This window comes from Doryrhamphus excisus, chromosome 16 (genome assembly GCF_030265055.1).
Source record: "Doryrhamphus excisus isolate RoL2022-K1 chromosome 16, RoL_Dexc_1.0, whole genome shotgun sequence".
NCBI lineage: Eukaryota > Metazoa > Chordata > Actinopteri > Syngnathiformes > Syngnathidae > Doryrhamphus > Doryrhamphus excisus.
In genome coordinates this window covers 16,288,549-16,303,556 of record NC_080481.1, presented here as the reverse complement: position 1 = coordinate 16,303,556, position 15,008 = coordinate 16,288,549, and the positions used below count along the sequence as shown (strand labels likewise).

At 33.9% G+C, this 15,008-nt stretch overlaps 1 protein-coding gene across 7 annotated transcripts in view; it reads left to right on the top strand.

Annotated features, from left to right (window-relative positions):
- LOC131104194 (inositol polyphosphate-4-phosphatase type I A-like) overlaps nt 1-15,008 on the top strand; it is a 51,775-nt gene that overhangs the window by 8,856 nt on the left and 27,911 nt on the right. For 4 of the 7 annotated variants that reach the window (XM_058051126.1, XM_058051125.1, XM_058051122.1 and 1 more), the window contains exons 2-13: nt 646-738; nt 4,194-4,426; nt 6,279-6,323; nt 6,423-6,541; nt 6,615-6,731; nt 6,819-6,898; nt 6,976-7,090; nt 9,135-9,225; nt 10,463-10,610; nt 10,688-10,818; nt 13,046-13,150; nt 13,211-13,319. In XM_058051126.1, the coding sequence (XP_057907109.1) occupies nt 4,321-4,426; nt 6,279-6,323; nt 6,423-6,541; nt 6,615-6,731; nt 6,819-6,898; nt 6,976-7,090; nt 9,135-9,225; nt 10,463-10,610; nt 10,688-10,818; nt 13,046-13,150; nt 13,211-13,319 (1,166 nt within the window). In that variant the 5' untranslated portion in view covers nt 646-738; nt 4,194-4,320. Of the gene's footprint in view, nt 1-645; nt 739-4,193; nt 4,427-6,278; nt 6,324-6,422; nt 6,542-6,614; nt 6,732-6,818; nt 6,899-6,975; nt 7,091-9,134; nt 9,226-10,462; nt 10,611-10,687; nt 10,819-13,045; nt 13,151-13,210; nt 13,320-13,483; nt 13,502-15,008 lie in introns of all 7 variants that reach the window. The other 3 variants (XM_058051123.1, XM_058051124.1, XM_058051120.1) reach the window with 1 other exon arrangement.

Here is a 15,008-nt window from a genome sequence, read left to right as displayed (position 1 = left end):
TTTGCCGAATCGTGACAGGCCGCTATACGACGTCATTTGCAGCGTTTGCAGCGTTGCCTGCGCGTCCAGGTACATTGGAAACATAGTCAAGGAAGTGCCTTTTTATATAACGGATAAAATCCGATTTACGCATATACCGGATATAAATCCGATATATGCGTAAAACGGACATTTTCCGGTATACGCATATAACGGATTTCGCTTATATCGGACAAAACCAGTGGGAACAATTGAATCCGATATATCCGAGGTTTGCTGTAATTAATTGACTTAATAATTCATTCATTCATTTTCTACCGCTTATCCTCACGAGGGTCGCGGGGGGTGCTGGAGCCTATCCCAGCTGTCTTCGGGCGAGAGGCGGGGTACACCCTGGACTGGTCGCCAGCCAATCACAGGGCACATATAGACAAACAACCATTCACACTCACATTCATACCTATGGACAATTTGGAGTCGCTAATTAACCTAGCATGTTTTTGGAATGTGGGAGGAAACCGGAGTACCCGGAGAAAACCCACGCATGCACGGGGAGAACATGCAAACTCCACACAGAGATTAATTAATTAATCAATTAATTGACTTGAATGGGTCTGTGCAGTTAATGCGTCTTGATCTAAAGCTATGCTTGTGTTTTCTCCTCAGATTTGTCGAAAATCCTCCCTACAAGTCTGTTCCACCTTTCCGGGGAAAACCGTGACTCCATACAAAAGGACATAAGTTGTGGGATATTGCATGGTAAGATACATATTTGCATCATCTTCCGCTAATAAATAAAACAAAAAGTATATTATACTTGTAGCATCACAGTCTAAATGTAAATGTCAGATGTGAGCTCATCAACTTGTGCATTGAGCCATCGCTGTTCTTGTACGTGTGGAGTGGTCACGTCTCATCAAGACCAACCAGTATAAAATGGCTTTTTTTTTGTTGCCATATTTGGTCAACTGGCCGAGCTCCAGATACACGGCGGGCACACGAACAAGCCGAGCTCTGTGTTCTCCGAGCGGGCTCACAAGTCACGTAGATTCAACTCAAAAGGTTAAACGAGTCAAACTGAAAGAAGAGCTAACTCCACTCCGAGGCGCTCGCACAGATTTTCCATCAACTGTAAATCAAGTGCATGCGTGACGAATATGTACACTTGACTCAAGTGTCATTTGGAACCCCCTTTCATTTTGCATTGAAGTCATTGGAACTCAGTGAAACTAGGAAATTTCCAGACTTTCCTGATCCCCTTTTCCTTATGGAACTCCTTTTTTTTTATTTGGGCAAATATATGAAACATTACAGTGCATTTCTGACATCAATCAAAATATAACTTTCCATTATTTACATTTGTATTCAGCTATCTGATCACAAGCCCAGTCTTGTTTTCCCCTGTTATTGTTATCATTGTAATATTATTATTGTTATTATCATTATTGTATATATCATTATCATTAGACATAGACATAGACTTTCTTTATTGTCATTGCACAATAAAGAACCCTATCCCAATAAATAATAAACAATAAACAATAAACAATAAACAATAAATAATAAATAATAAATAATAAATAATAAATAATAAATAATAAATAATAAATAATAAATAATAAATAATAAATAATAAATAATAAATAATAAATAATATTAGATTACATCAAATATGAACAATATTTTTAATTAATGTACAAATAATTTATTATTACCATTATTATTGTATAGAAAAACATGCTAGGTTAATTAGCGACTCCAAATTGTCCATAGGTATGAATGTGAGTGTGAATGGTTGTTTGTCTATATGTGCCCTGTGATTGGCTGGCCACCAGTCCAGGGTGTACCCTTTGCTTTTTTTCATTATTTTTTTCTTCTCAAATAATTTACCAAAATTTTCTTGTTGTAATATGATGACCTCATTCCCATAATATTTTCCATAATTTTTTCTTCAATATTTTACCTCTTTGCTACAAAAATGACAGGATTTTTCAAAAATTTATTTCAAGATTTCAAGAATATTATGAGTTTTATTTATTATTTATTTATTATAAATGAGTTTTATTTATAATATTTATGAGAATTTTTTTTTGTTAGAATCCAAATTTTTCTTTTAATATTTTACTTTATTCTGATAATATTTCCCTTAGTTTTTTCTTTAATATTTAATCTCATGGCTACTAGTTTATTCCCAAAGACAGCTGGGATAGGCTCCAGCACCCCCCACGACTCTCGTGAGGAAAAAGCGGTAGAAAATGAATGAATGATTGGGGCTTCAGATTTAGCCAATCGGGTATAATGTGCATGGTCACGTGACCAGATGTGGACAGTGTGTGAGTTTTAAGGATCAAAAAAAAAAATATATATATATATATATATTTTTTTTAATATATATATATATATTTTTTTTTTATACTGATTTTTAATCAACTGAATCTTAACAATCTGAATTTTTAAGCCATTGTCTTTGGCTTATGATTTTTTTCTTCAATTATATGTTTATATAAGCATAATTTGATGGGGGGAAAATGGATTCCATAAATACAGTCTGTAAAAACTGTTTCATGATGCCTCTGATTGGCTCAACCCCGTTGTAGCGTTGCGGAGCGGTTTCACGTGGAATATTGTAGCGCATACTCAAATAACTTAGGTGCTGCTACAGTAGATCCTGTTGCCATGACAGATGTAGGCCTCGTGAATCAAACTGGGGCAAATTAGGCACCGCCGAGAGATCAGCGTGGACCAGTTATCCCCAAGTAGGCCAGCAACTATTAACCTAGAAGCACAGTTTTAATGGAACCCTGCTCAAACTGAGGATAGTTTCCCAATAAAACACAGCTTCCCAGAGCCTGGACCTCAACCCGATGGAACGTTTGTTCTGAAAAAGCCGGTCAGTGCCAGAAAATTAACCAATAAAGTCAATTAAGTCAATAAGATTGGTTAAATGTCCAGGTAGAATTATGCCAGTTTACAAAAAGGTTCCAAGGCAGGGGTCTCAAACTCAATTTACCTGGGGGCCACTGGAGGTCCCCCCCCCCCCCCCCCCCAAAAAAAATTTTTTTTTTTTTATTAAAAACAGAAAAATATACAAACTTTTTCAGTGCTTTGGTTCCGATTTTCTACAATAAAAGCTTTGATAAAACATTCCACTGTTCTCAAATATCTTAATTTTTATTTTTCTACACAAAATAAGATGAAAAATAAATAAACAAATCAAGAATAAAGAAAAGCAATCAATAAGTAATAAAAAAATAAATATAATAATAATAATAAAATGGCAAATAATAAAAACTTAATAAACCACATATAGTTGGTGGGTAAACAAATTATTTTTTTCATATTAAAATGAACAAAGCATTATTAGAGCCCTGTAGACATGACAAAACACGACTATAGTCACATTTATACTCTTTTTATTTACAACATATTGCGCAACTGCAGGGTCTTGAGACACATGCTAACTCGCAAACTAGAGAGCTAGCGACCTAAACGGTAGCCTCCAAGTTATTTCCTTTAAACTTAAATAGCCAAAAACTTACCACTTCCACACGGATAGGGAGGATAACTATTAACAGTTATTTAACCTTTAACATGAACATTAATCAAACGTAATAATTTTTTCTGGGTACATGATACCATACAGCATCCATATCAAACATTAAACTTTCATATCAAGGCGGGGGCCTCAAAGTAGTGTACTGCGGGCAACATTTGGCCCGCGGGCCGCGTGTTTGAGACCCCTGCTTTATAGTCATATTATTACCCTAACAATACAGTGATCATAATTTCAACCAGAACATTTTAAAATGTAGTAAAAAAAATTTTTTTTTTTGTTTTATTTTGTTGAAATTGAGTTCTCTGACAAAGTCAAAAAGCCTTGATGCAATAAACAAATGTTATGTGATTTTTTTTATGCATTAAAATAAATATAAAACACGTCGGTGCTGACGCTAACACAAGAGGAGGGTTAACTATTAACATGGTGGATTAGCAGCTTTGGGGAATATGTCATAAATTTGATCCTGAATGTGTAATTTTGATTCTTTTGTAAATTAGATTGTGATTCCACTCTGGGAAAAATGAATGACTAAGACACACATCCCTTTAATATCATTATATGCACTTAAAAGTACCCTTTTTTTCTTCTTTTGTGGAGTAATGGATTCCTATTTGAATGAACTTTCATACATGGTTGCTATACTTGTGTGACACAGAGAGGCCAGACGCTTCCAGGAGGAACCGTGGAGCCACACGGGGGGAAGGAGCGAGTCACATGGGAGTGTGTGACGGTACCTGCATAAGGCTGCGTGTTCAGGCCTACCGCCATTTCCTCGAACCGGCATGGCAGGGAGCAGAGAGCGCGGTGGCCGAACCCAGAGGCCGTGGTCGGTGTACCGGGCCAACACATTTCAGCTGTCCAGCGAGATGATTGGCTTGGCGCTCGCAGGTAAGGAAGATAAGATTCCTCACCAGCCAATCACAGAGCACATATAGACAAACAACCATTCACACTCACATTCATACCTACGGACAATTTGGATTCTAACAAAAAAAGTAAAAAAAAAAAAAAAAAAAGTCATTTTATAAGAACTCATAAATATTATTATTATAAATAAAACTCATAATAATAAATAAATAATAATAAATAAAACTCATAATATTCTTAAAATTTTGAACTAAATTCTTGTAAAATCATGTCATTTTTGTCGCAAAGAGGTAAAATATTGAAGAAAAAATTATGCAAAATATTATGGGAATGGGGGCGGCACGGCGGTATAATGGTTAGCGCACAGACCTCACAGCTAGGAGACTAGGGTTCAATTCCACCCTCGGCCATCACAAAAAAAAAAAACTGAACTCAGCCTTGTCATATAAAAAGCCTATTATTAGTTTCAACTTTGCTCTTTTTTTCATTATTTTTTTCTTCTCAAATAATTTACCAAAATTTTCTTGTTGTAATATGATGACCTCATTCCCATAATATTTTCCATAATTTTTTCTACAATATTTTGCCTCTTTGCTACAAAAATGACAGGATTTTTCAAGAATTTATTTCAAGATTTCAAGAGTTTTATTTATTATTATTTATTTATTTAAGTATTTATTATTATAAATGAGTTTTATTTATAATAATATTTATGAGAACTTTTTTGTTAGAATCCAAATTTTTCTTTTAATATTTTACTTTATTCTCATAATATTTCCCGTAGTTTTTCTTTAATATTTAATCTCATTAATGAATGAATGAAAATTAATGAATGAATGAACCTTCTAAATGTGTTTTTTTTAACATTATTAGAACTCTCTAGACATGAAGTAGCACCCCTATAGTCACTTATACACTCCTATAATTCATTATTTATGACATTACACAACTCTTTCGCTGGAGACTCGAGTTCAATTCCACCCTCGGCCATCTCTGTGTGGAGTTTGCATGTTCTCCCCGTGCATGCGTGGGTTTTCTCCGGGTACTCCGGTTTCCTCCCACATTCCAAAAACATGCTAGGTTAATTAGCGACTCCAAATTGTCCATAGGTATGAATGTGAGTGTGAATGGTTGTTTGTCTATATGTGCCCTGTGATTGGCTGGCCACCAGTCCACGGTGTACCCCGCCTCTCGCCCAAAGACAGCTGGGATAGGCTCCAGCACCCTCGTGACCCTCGTGAGGAGAAACGGTAGAAAATGAATGAATGTTTTAGGCTGCACTGTGGTCGAGTGGTTAGCGTGCAGACCTCACAGCTAGAAGACCAGAGTTCAATCCCACCCTCGGCCATCTCTGTGTGGAGACATAGGCTTAAGTGCACACAAAATTCTGGCCTAAATTTTCAAAGTTAACCAAAAAAACATGCTAACCTTGGTTAACATCCGCCCCGGTTAACACGTTTTTTGGTTAACAAACAACACTATTGAGGCTGCACGGCGGAGAGTGAATAGCGCACAGGCCACACAGCTAGGAAAACCAAGTTCAATTCCACCCTCGGCCATCTCTGTGTGGAGTTTGCATGTTCTCCCCGTGCATGCGTGGGTTTTCTCCGGGTACTCCGGTTTCCTCCCACATTCCAAAAACATGCTAGGTTAATTAGCGACTCCAAATTGTCCATAGGTATGAATGTGAGTGTGAATGGTTGTTTGTCTATATGTGCCCTGTGATTGGCTGGCGACCAATCCAGGGTGTACACCGCCTCTCAGACAGCTGGGATAGGCTCCAGCACCCCCCGGGACCCTTGTGAGGATGTATGTAAGTAAAACAGTTCATATAAGGAATCAGCTCCATTGTGGCATCTTTCATGTGTTCCAGGAAATAGTCAAGACCCCGATGAACCTGTGCTCGAGTTCAGCATCGGTGAGTCGCCCCCCTCCCCCCCCAAAAAAAAGGGACAAAAACTGCAGACTTGTGATGTATTTATTAAAGTCATGGTTGACTCTATGTGTCATGGGGCAGCCTGCACAGATCTTCTGACTCCTGCTTTGGATCGGAAGCCCAACAGTTTTGTCGCCGTGAGCTGCACAACGCCGCCACAGGCGTTCTGGACCAAACACGCCCAGACGGAAGTCATGGAGGTGAAATGCCGTGCACGCAATATGACGATTATGTACACATGATACATATTGATCATGTCAATCATGTCAACAGGGAACCAGCAACCCCATCTTCCTTAGCAGCGTCGCCTTCTTCCAGGATTCAAACATCAACCAGCAGACGCAGGTTAAACTGGCCGTGTACGACGTCAAGGATCGCTCCCACGGCACTGTGCGACATCGACCTTCGCATCCCACGCATGAGTCTACTTTGTATAGGAACTGATACTTGTGTTTTTTTTTTTTTATGTGGGCTCAGATGTACATGTTGGGATCGGCGCTTTTCCCTGTGAAGGAGTTGTTGCAGGACAAAGACCACAGATTAGAACTGGAGCTCAGGTAGCACACGCGAGGTTGCTTTCTCACATGCTACTAAGATGGGTGTTTTTTTTTCACCGCATGGTTTTGATACGCAGGTCAGCGGAGAACAAGCGGGTGGGGAACGTCTCTGTGGCCGCTTGGCAGCTGGACGAGAAAGCACAGCAGAGAATTTCAGTCGGGCGCCTTCCGGACAGCAACAATGGCCGCCGGGTAAGGAAAGATCTTAAAGAAGGGGTGGTCCAACTTTGTCCAGCGGGGGTCACATACCAAAAATAATGAAATGAAGGGTCACTGATATTGTATATATATTGAAGTTATATATATTTCAAGAAAAACTGAACTCAGCCTTGTCATATAAAAAGCCTATTATTAGTTTCAACTTTGCTCTTTTGTTCATTATATTTTTATTTTTTTTTCTTCTCAAATAATTTACCAAATTATCTTGTTATAATATGATGACCTCATTCCCATAATATTTTCCATATTTCTTTCTTCAATATTTTACCTCTTTGCTACAAAAATCACATGATTTTTCAAGAATTTATTTCAAGAATTTTATTTATTTATTTTAAATGAATTAATTATTTTTTAATTAATTATTAGTATTAATTATTTTAAATTTATTTTAAATATAATATTTTAAATAATATTTATGAGTTCTCATAAAATTATAACTTTTTTTGTTAGAATCCAAATTTTTCTTTTAATGTTTTACTTTTTTCTCATAATATTTCCCATAGTTTTTCCTTTAATATTTAATCTCATGGCTACTAGTTTATTCCTACACGATTACTTTTTTCTAGTGATAATACAACTTTTTTTTCTTTTAATATTTTAAGATGTCACTTGCTGTTTTTTTTTGGCTTTCTTAAAAATTTGTATTAGATTTTTAGAATGGACCATTAAAAAAAATAGGGTTAAAAAAACTGAACTCAGCCTTGTCATATAAAAAGCCTATTATTAGTTTCAACTTCTCTCTTTTTTTCATTATTTTTTTCTTCTCAAATAATTTACTAAAATTTTCTTTTTGTAATATGATGACCTCATTCCCATAATATTTTCCATATTTTTTTATTAAATATTTTACCTCTTTGCTACTAAAATTACATGTTTTTTCCTCATAATATTATGAGTTTATTCTCACAAAATTATTACTTTTTTTGTTAGAATCCAAATTTTTCTTCTAATATTTTACTTTATTCTCATAATATTTCCCATAATTTTTTCTTTAATATTTCATCTCATGGCTACTAGTTTATTCCTACGCAATTGTAACTTTTTTCTAGTGAGAATACGACATTTATTTCTTTTAATATTTGACCTATTTAACCTATTTAAACTTTATTCTTGTAATTTTTTTTCTAATAATTTTGACTTTATTGTCATCACATTAGAACTTTTTCCAACAAGTAATTTACTAGAAATTACAACTTTATTAGTTGCATTTTTGATCTCTCATCATATTACGACTTAAAAAGAGAAGGTCTTTTTTCAATATTTCAACTTTATGCTACTAAAATGACATAATTTTTTCCTCATAATATTACAATGTTATTCTTGTAATATTGCAACATTTTCCCTTAATACTTTGACTTTATTCTTTTCAAATTATTTTACTTTTTCCATTCATTCATTTTTTTTTTTTTGCTTTCTTTTTAAATTAGATTTTTAGAATGGACCAGTAAAAAAAAGGGTTAAAAAAAAACTGAACTCAGCCTTGTCATATAAAAAGTCCGTTATTAGTTTCAACTTTGCTCTTTATTATTTTTTTCTTCTCAAATAATTTACCAAAATTTTCTTTTTGTAATATAATGACCTCATACCCATAATATTTTCCATAATTTTTTCTTCAATATTTTCCCACTTTGCTACTAAAATTACATGATTTTTTTTTATTCTCACTATTTTATTTTATTTTATTTTATTTTATTTTATTAATATTATTATTTTATTTTTTAATATTATAACTTTATTCTTATTATTATTTTTTCCATTTTTTTGTTATTTTTTTATTTATTTATTTATTTATTTTTTTTTTTACAACATTTTCCTCTTAATACTTTGACTTTATTCTTTTCAATTTATTGCACTTTTTGCATTTATTTTTTGGCTGTCTTGTTAGAATGGACCAGTAAAAAAAAAAAAAAAACAATTGTATGCTGCACATGGCCCTCGGGCAGCATTTTGGACACCCCTGCCTTAAAACCTTCTTCATGCACACCAAAGCTTGAGTGCCTTCATTGTTCCCTTGTAGACGATGCTTGCTGTTGACGAGAGCCTGTCGGAAGCGATGGGAGTCCGAATAAAGTACGCCTCGTTGTGCAGAGACACACTGCTGCGTTCAGGTGCAGTGACGTTTTCCACGAATTTGCACTGTTATTTTTTTGTGTGTGGCTGTACAGAGAAGGAGCAGCATTGACTTAAGCGCTTCCTGTCACCAGATAGTCACCATTATATTCAAACATGGATGCTCCCTCATATAAACTCCATTTTGTTTATTTCAGGGGTCTCAAACACGTGGCCCGTGAGCCAAATGTGGCCTGCAGGACACTAGTTTGAGGCCCCCGCCTTGATATGAAAGTTTAATGTTAATATTTGTATATGTAATAATTATTAAATTATTACGTTTGATTAATGTTCATGTTAAAGGTTAAATAACTGTTAATAGTTATCCTCCCTATCCGTGTGGAAGTGGTAAGTTTTTGGCTATTTAAGTTGAAAGGAAATAACTTGAAGGCTACCGTTTAGGTCGCTAGCTCTCTAGTTTGCGAGTTAGCATACGTCTCAAGACCCTGCAGTTGCGCAATATGTTGTAAATAATACTTAATAAAGCAATAAAGTAATTAATAAATTAAAATTAAAATTAAAATTAAAATTAAAATTAAAATTAAAATTAAAATTAAAATTAAAATTAAAATTAAAATTAAAATTAAAATTAAAATTAAAATTAAAATTAAAATTAAAATTAAAATTAAAATTAAAATCAAAATTAAAATTAAAATTAAAATTAAAATTAAAATTAAAATGTGAAAAAGGTATAAATGTGACTATAGTCGCGTTTTGTCATGTCTACAGGGCTCTAATAATGCTTTGTTCATTTTAATATGAAAAAAATCATTTGTCTACCCACCAACTATATGTGGTTTCTTAAGTTTTTATTATTTGCCGTTTTATTATTATTATTATATTTATTTATTTATTACTGATTGATTGATTTTCTTTATTCTTGATTTGTTTATTTATTTTTCATCTTATTTTGTGTAGAAAAATAAAAATTAAGATATTTGAGAACAGTGGAATGTTTTATCAGAGCTTTTATTGTAGAAAATTGGAACCAAAGCCAAGTTTTTTAATTTTTTTGTTTTTAATAAATGCATTTTTTTTTTGAAAACCCAGACCCGAGTTTGAGATCCCTGGTTTATTTGCTATCACGCTGTCCTCCATCTGTCCTTGGCTTCATGTTTACATCACACCATGAATCTTATTACCAAGAAAGATTGTATTGATTTTGCTCGGTGACTGTGAGGGATCTGTTTACTTCAAGTTCTAAATATAATAATATGGATTTTTATGCGTTTTCAGTTTTTGGAGGCACAATGTCCAGGATGTACCGCTTCCCCACAACCAATGCCAACCACCTACGGGTGCTTGAACAGATGGCCGAGAGCGTCTTGTCCCTGAACATCCCGAGACAGTTTGTCAAACTGCTGCTGGAGGAGGACACGGCTCGGTACAACACACACACTGTTAGGACAGTATTGCGTAACATTTTATGTAACACTTAACGTGAAATAATTTTCCTGGTAGGGTGGGTGAGCTGGAGGAACTGGGGGAGCTGTCCCCTTGCTGGGAGACCCTGCGGCGACAGATCGTCGCTCACTACCAGGCCGTCCTCGTCTCGTACCAGGAAACGCTGTCTGACCTCAGTGGCTACAAAGGTTTTAACCAATTTGCTTCTTCTTTGGTTTGAGCCCCATCGTACAGAAAATCGAATCAATCGGTTCCTGAGAAAAATCCAATTTCTAGAGAAAATGATGCAAAATTATTCTAAATGAGGAATAAATGGAACTTAGTTGATGCAAATTGAACCCAGATCTTACAGATCTCCTGACTGTCTGGCCAAGATGCTAACTAGGGATCAACGATTTTGTTCCATCACCCTTAGCCGGTATTTGTGGCCGATACTGCTTTTGCTCCCTCAATTTACATCAGGGGTCTCAAACTCAATTTACTTGGGGGCCACTGGAGCTCGGGTCTGGGTGAGACTGGGCCGCATGAGGTTTTCCAAAAAAAAAAAAAAAAAAACGCATTTATTAAAAACAAAAAACTTCGCTTTGGTTCCAATTTTCTACAATGACATAATGGGTACCATTATGTACCATATATATATATATAGTATATATATATATATATATATATATATATATATATATATATATAGCACATCATGACTGGTTCAAGATTTTATTTTATTTTATTTTATTTTATTACTTATACATTTGTTCACTTCCTGCTTTCCGTAATACAGTTGGAGTTTTTTTTGTTTTTTTTTGAATAATGCACCTCGTACCGAGGTTTATTTTATTTTATTATTTTTATTTTACTTAATTTAATTTTATTTTATTACTTATACATTTGTTCACTTCCTGCTTTCCGTAATACAGTTGGAGTTTTTTTTGTTTTTTTTTAATAATGCACCTCGTACCGAGGTTTATTTTATTTTATTTTATTTTATTTATTTTATTTTATTACTTATACATTTGTTCACTTCCTGCTTTCCGTAATACAGTTGGAGGGTTTTTTTTATTTTTTTTAATACTGCACCTCGTACCGAGGTTTATTTTATTTTATTTATTTTATTTTATTTTATTTTATTTTATTTTATTTTATTTTATTTTATTTTATTTTATTTTATTTTATTTTATTTTATTTTATTTTATTTTATTTTATTTTATTTTATTTTATTACTTATACATTTGTTCACTCCCTTCTTTCCGTAATACGGTTGGAGGGTTTTTTTTGTTTTTTTAATAATGCACCTCGTACCGAGGTTTATTTTATTTTATTATTTTTATTTTACTTTATTTAATTTAATTTTATTTAATTTTATTTTATAACTTATACATTTGTTCACTTCCTGCTTTCTGTAATACATTTGGAGGGTTTTTTTTATTTTTTTAAATAATGCCCCTCGTACCGAGGTTTATTTGATTTTATTATTTTTATTTTACTTAATTTAATTTTATTTTATTTTATTACTTATACATTTGTTCACTTCCTGCTTTCCGTAATACAGTTGGAGGTTTTTTTTGTTTTTTTTCAATAATGCACCTCGTACCGAGGTTTATTTTATTTTATTTTATTTTATTTTATTTTTTTTTATTTTATTTTATTTTATTTTATTTTATTTTATTTTATTTTATTTTATTTTATTTTATTTTATTTTATTTTATTTTATTTTATTTTATTTTATTTTATTTTATTTTATTTTATTTTATTTTATTTTTACTCTTCATCCTTGTATTTAGCAAACATCAACTGCTTGTATTGTTTCTTGAATTGGCTCATCGTTGTGCATTGTTTGACTTCCTTACTCAATCCATTTGATTCCACATACTGAAATGCTATGCTAATGCTAACGTAGTCCTAGTGTTTCAAATGTAGTTCTTCTTCTGTTTGAAGATGAACTATATCAGCAAGTTGAAGTATTTGTGATTTTAGAAATAAGGAGTTAGTATGTTCTCTGTAGGCGGCGTTATGAATGATCCTTACTGGCCTTTTTTGCAGTACATTTAGCCAGTGAAGATTGCTTTTATAGTTATTACCCCGAGTTATTACGGCCGACCGATGTATCGGTCGATCCTTACTGCTAACCATTAGACCACCAGGCAACCGGTCTTAGGATCCCGTCTCTGCTATTTGCAGATGATTGGTTTCTTTGGAAGGTGTGGGTCCCAAAAGAAAAAGCAACAGTAAAATATAGTGGTGGTAGTGTGATGGTCTGGGGCTTTTTTGCTGCTTCAGGACCAGGAAGACTTGCTGTAATAAATTGAACCATGAATTCTGATGTCTACCAAAATGGAAAATGACGACGTAAACAGCGAATGATGCGTGAAACTGATGTAAGCTCAGTAATGAACGTCGCCACTACTCATTCTCCATCAGGTCCGTCATTCAAAGCCAGCAGTCGGAAGGCGGACAGGAAGATGGAGTTCATGCCGACCAACCTGCACATTCAGCGAATGAGAGTCCAGGATGAGTTTGCTTTGGGTAAGCATTTATGCTACATTTGTTTTTTTTTTGTTTTTATATTTTCACCTTTGCTTCCAGAGCACACGTACGATGTCGTCACTATCGGTGCGCCGGCCGCACACTGCCAGGGATTTAAAAATGGCGGCTTGAGAAAACTCACTCAGAAATTTGAGGAAGCAAAAAAACAGTAAGTTTGAAGATTATTTTTAAAGTTTTTTTCACTTGATCATGGTGATTTTTTTTTTATTTATTCACTTGATTTATAATTTGCTATAATTTACTTTACATGATTGCATTATTTCTGCACTTCAGTCCTCTTAATCGTTTTATTTTTGTGACTTTTGGGGTCAGCGCTTATGAGGAGGTGCGGTGAGTGGATCGCACTGATTTTGCTTCCTTTTTTTGTTTGTCTGTGTTTATTATGCCACTAAAACCGCCATCTTTTTCTTCTTCAAGTCATTACTGCACATTTGTAGACAGTCCCTTCACCAAAATAAGCACATGTGATTCATTGGTTGTAGTTTTTTAACCCCTTAGCGTTTCACAGCCCGTCCCGTGAATGGATGGATTTTATCACAGAACCAAGATCGGAGATTTATAATCCGATACTTGTTTTTTTGCGATATTAATCACCATTAATTGGAAAGCGTATTTTACTGAAATTCGACTCAATAAATAAATAAATCTTTAAATCAGGGGTCTCAAACTCAATTTACTTGGGGGCCACTGGAGCTCGGGTCTGGGTGAGACAGGGCCGCATCAGGTTTTCCAAAAAAAAAAAAAAAAAAAAACGCATTTATTAAAAACAAAAACATTATTTAAACTTCCAATTTGTTCTCAAATATCTTACTTTTTATTTTTCTACACAAAATAAAATGAAAAATAAATATCAAGAATAAAAAATCAAAATCAAGAATAAAGAAAATCAATCAGTAATAAATAAATAAATATAATAATAATAATAAATAAATATAATAATAAATAAATATAATAATAATAAATAAATAAATAATAAAACGACAAATAATAAAAACTTAAGAAACCACATATAGTTGGTGGGTAGACAAATGATTTTTTTCATATTAAAATGAACAAAGCATTATTAGAGCCCTTTATTTACAACATATTGCGCAACTGCAGGATCTTGAGACACATGCTAACTCGCAAACTAGAGAGCTAGCGACCTAAACGGTAGCCTTCAAGTTATTTCCTTTAAACTTAAATAGCCAAAAAAAATACCACTTCCACACGGATAGGGAGGTTAACTATTAACAGTTATTTAACCTTTAACATGAACATTAATCAAACGTAATAATTTTTTCTGGGTACATGATACCATACAGCATCCATATCAAAATAACATTAAACTTTCATATCAAGGCAGGGGCCTCAAACTAGTGTCCTGCGGGCCACATATGGCCCGCGGGCTGCGTGTTTGAGACCCCTGCTTTAGATCTTGGTTGATAACGAATGTTGGTTCGATCCTCACTTCTTGAATTCACATGCAATTCCCACTGATATGAATATTTTGCCATTTAGCCAGAATAATCCGGGAATGCTAAGGGGTTAAACGGTGTTATGGTAAAATGTTGTTGTACTGCACTTTTTTATTAACTCATTCAATGCCAAAGACATATTTATACGTTTTTATAATCCTGAACGCCCGATCCCAAAGACGGACTCATGCGTCTTTTATGTTTTTTTTTTTTTTTAATGCGGTGATGATGCAACTGCACACTCATTGATGTCACTTTTAGAGCAATTTTAAGACATAGAAATGGCCACAAGGGGGCAGAAATGTATTCGATATCAGCCCTGTATATGAATTTAAATGGAAAAAACATATGTGTAGAACCTGGAGGTGTGTAGCGTGCAG